The sequence below is a fragment of the Indicator indicator genome, chromosome 5 (assembly GCF_027791375.1).
Source record: "Indicator indicator isolate 239-I01 chromosome 5, UM_Iind_1.1, whole genome shotgun sequence".
NCBI classification, from domain to species: Eukaryota; Metazoa; Chordata; class Aves; order Piciformes; family Indicatoridae; genus Indicator; species Indicator indicator.
Window position 1 is genome coordinate 12053486 of NC_072014.1, and position 1242 is coordinate 12054727.

The window sequence follows — 1242 nt, forward strand, 5'->3', positions numbered from 1 at the left end:
TCCAAGGAAAGGGGCAGTGGGAGAAGGGAGATGCCGGCTCTCACCGGCAGCCGGGATCTGGTCTTGGCTGGCAGGAGCGGCTTTGTTATCACCACTATTGTCTGTTCATTTCGAAAGGAGAGGGGGAAAAAATAAAAAAAAAAAAAAAAAGGAGGACTAAAAATACAATTAAAACAAAAAGAATCGCTTTGGTTCTCTCTCCCCCTCGGTTCCTTTGTCTGCTCCCCCATCCCTCCCCGCCTCTGCGGGGCTTCTACCGCTTCTTCTTCTGCTTGAGGGACTTCCTCCGCTTCAGGATCATCTCGTAGAGCTTGTCCATGCCCTCCGTGAGTCCCTCACCAATGATGGCGCAGGCGGGCTGGATGTGGTAGGTGGTGGAAGGGGTCAGCTCATGGAGGGCCAGCTGCTTCTCGATCTCAGCCACCGGGAGGGACTTGGGCAGGTCCTGCTTGTTGGCGATGACCAGCAGCGGGGTGCCCTGGTTCTCGGCGAACTTGGTCACCTTGTGCAGCTCTGTTTTGGCTTCCTCCAGCCGGTCCACGTCCACTGAGTCCACCACATATATGATGCCGTCGGTGCAGCGGCTGTAGGACTTCCAGAGCGGGCGCAGCTTCTCCTGACCACCCACATCCCAGAAGTGGCAGCTGATGCCCTTGGCAGTCCCGTTGCTCAGCCGGATCTTCTCCGTGTTAAACCCGATGGTGGGCACAGTGTTGACGAACTCGTTGAACTTCAACCGGTAAAGCACCGTGGTCTTGCCCGCCGAATCCAGGCCCAGCATGACGATGTGCAAGGACTGGAAGGCAGAGATGTTGGAGGAGATGTTCCCCATGGCCACGGCTCCACGCCGCTCTCACAGCCCCGCGCCCATCCCCGCCGCTCCGCGCCGCCGAGCCCGCAAAGGCACGGCCCGGGATGAGCTGGGCTGGGCGCGGAGCAGGCGGCGGGGGGCAGGCGGGGGGCAGGCAGGGGGCAGGCAGCGCGGGACAAGCAGGCAAGAGCAAGGAACGGGCGGCACGGCTCCACGCGGCGGCAGCGCGCGGCCACTGCCGGGCAACGCCCCGCCCAGGGGGTGGGGCCACGCCGTCGCCTTCTGTCACCACCGCCCCCTGCCCGACCCCTCCTTCCCGCGCTTCCCGCTGTTGCCTGCACCACCGCTTCTACAGCCTGCACCACCGCCTCTACTGCCTGCACTGCCGCTTGCCCGTCGCTTCCTCCTGCCCGCACCGTCTCGTGCTCGTT

General features: G+C 62.9%; 1 protein-coding gene across 1 annotated transcript; it reads right to left on the reverse strand.

Annotated features, from left to right (window-relative positions):
- Positions 1-253: 253 nt before the first annotated feature.
- ARL4C (ADP ribosylation factor like GTPase 4C) lies at positions 254-832 on the reverse strand. Its single transcript, XM_054381004.1, has one exon. It carries the CDS (start codon positions 830-832, stop codon positions 254-256), a length of 579 nt encoding a protein of 192 aa, XP_054236979.1.
- Positions 833-1242: the final 410 nt, after the last annotated feature.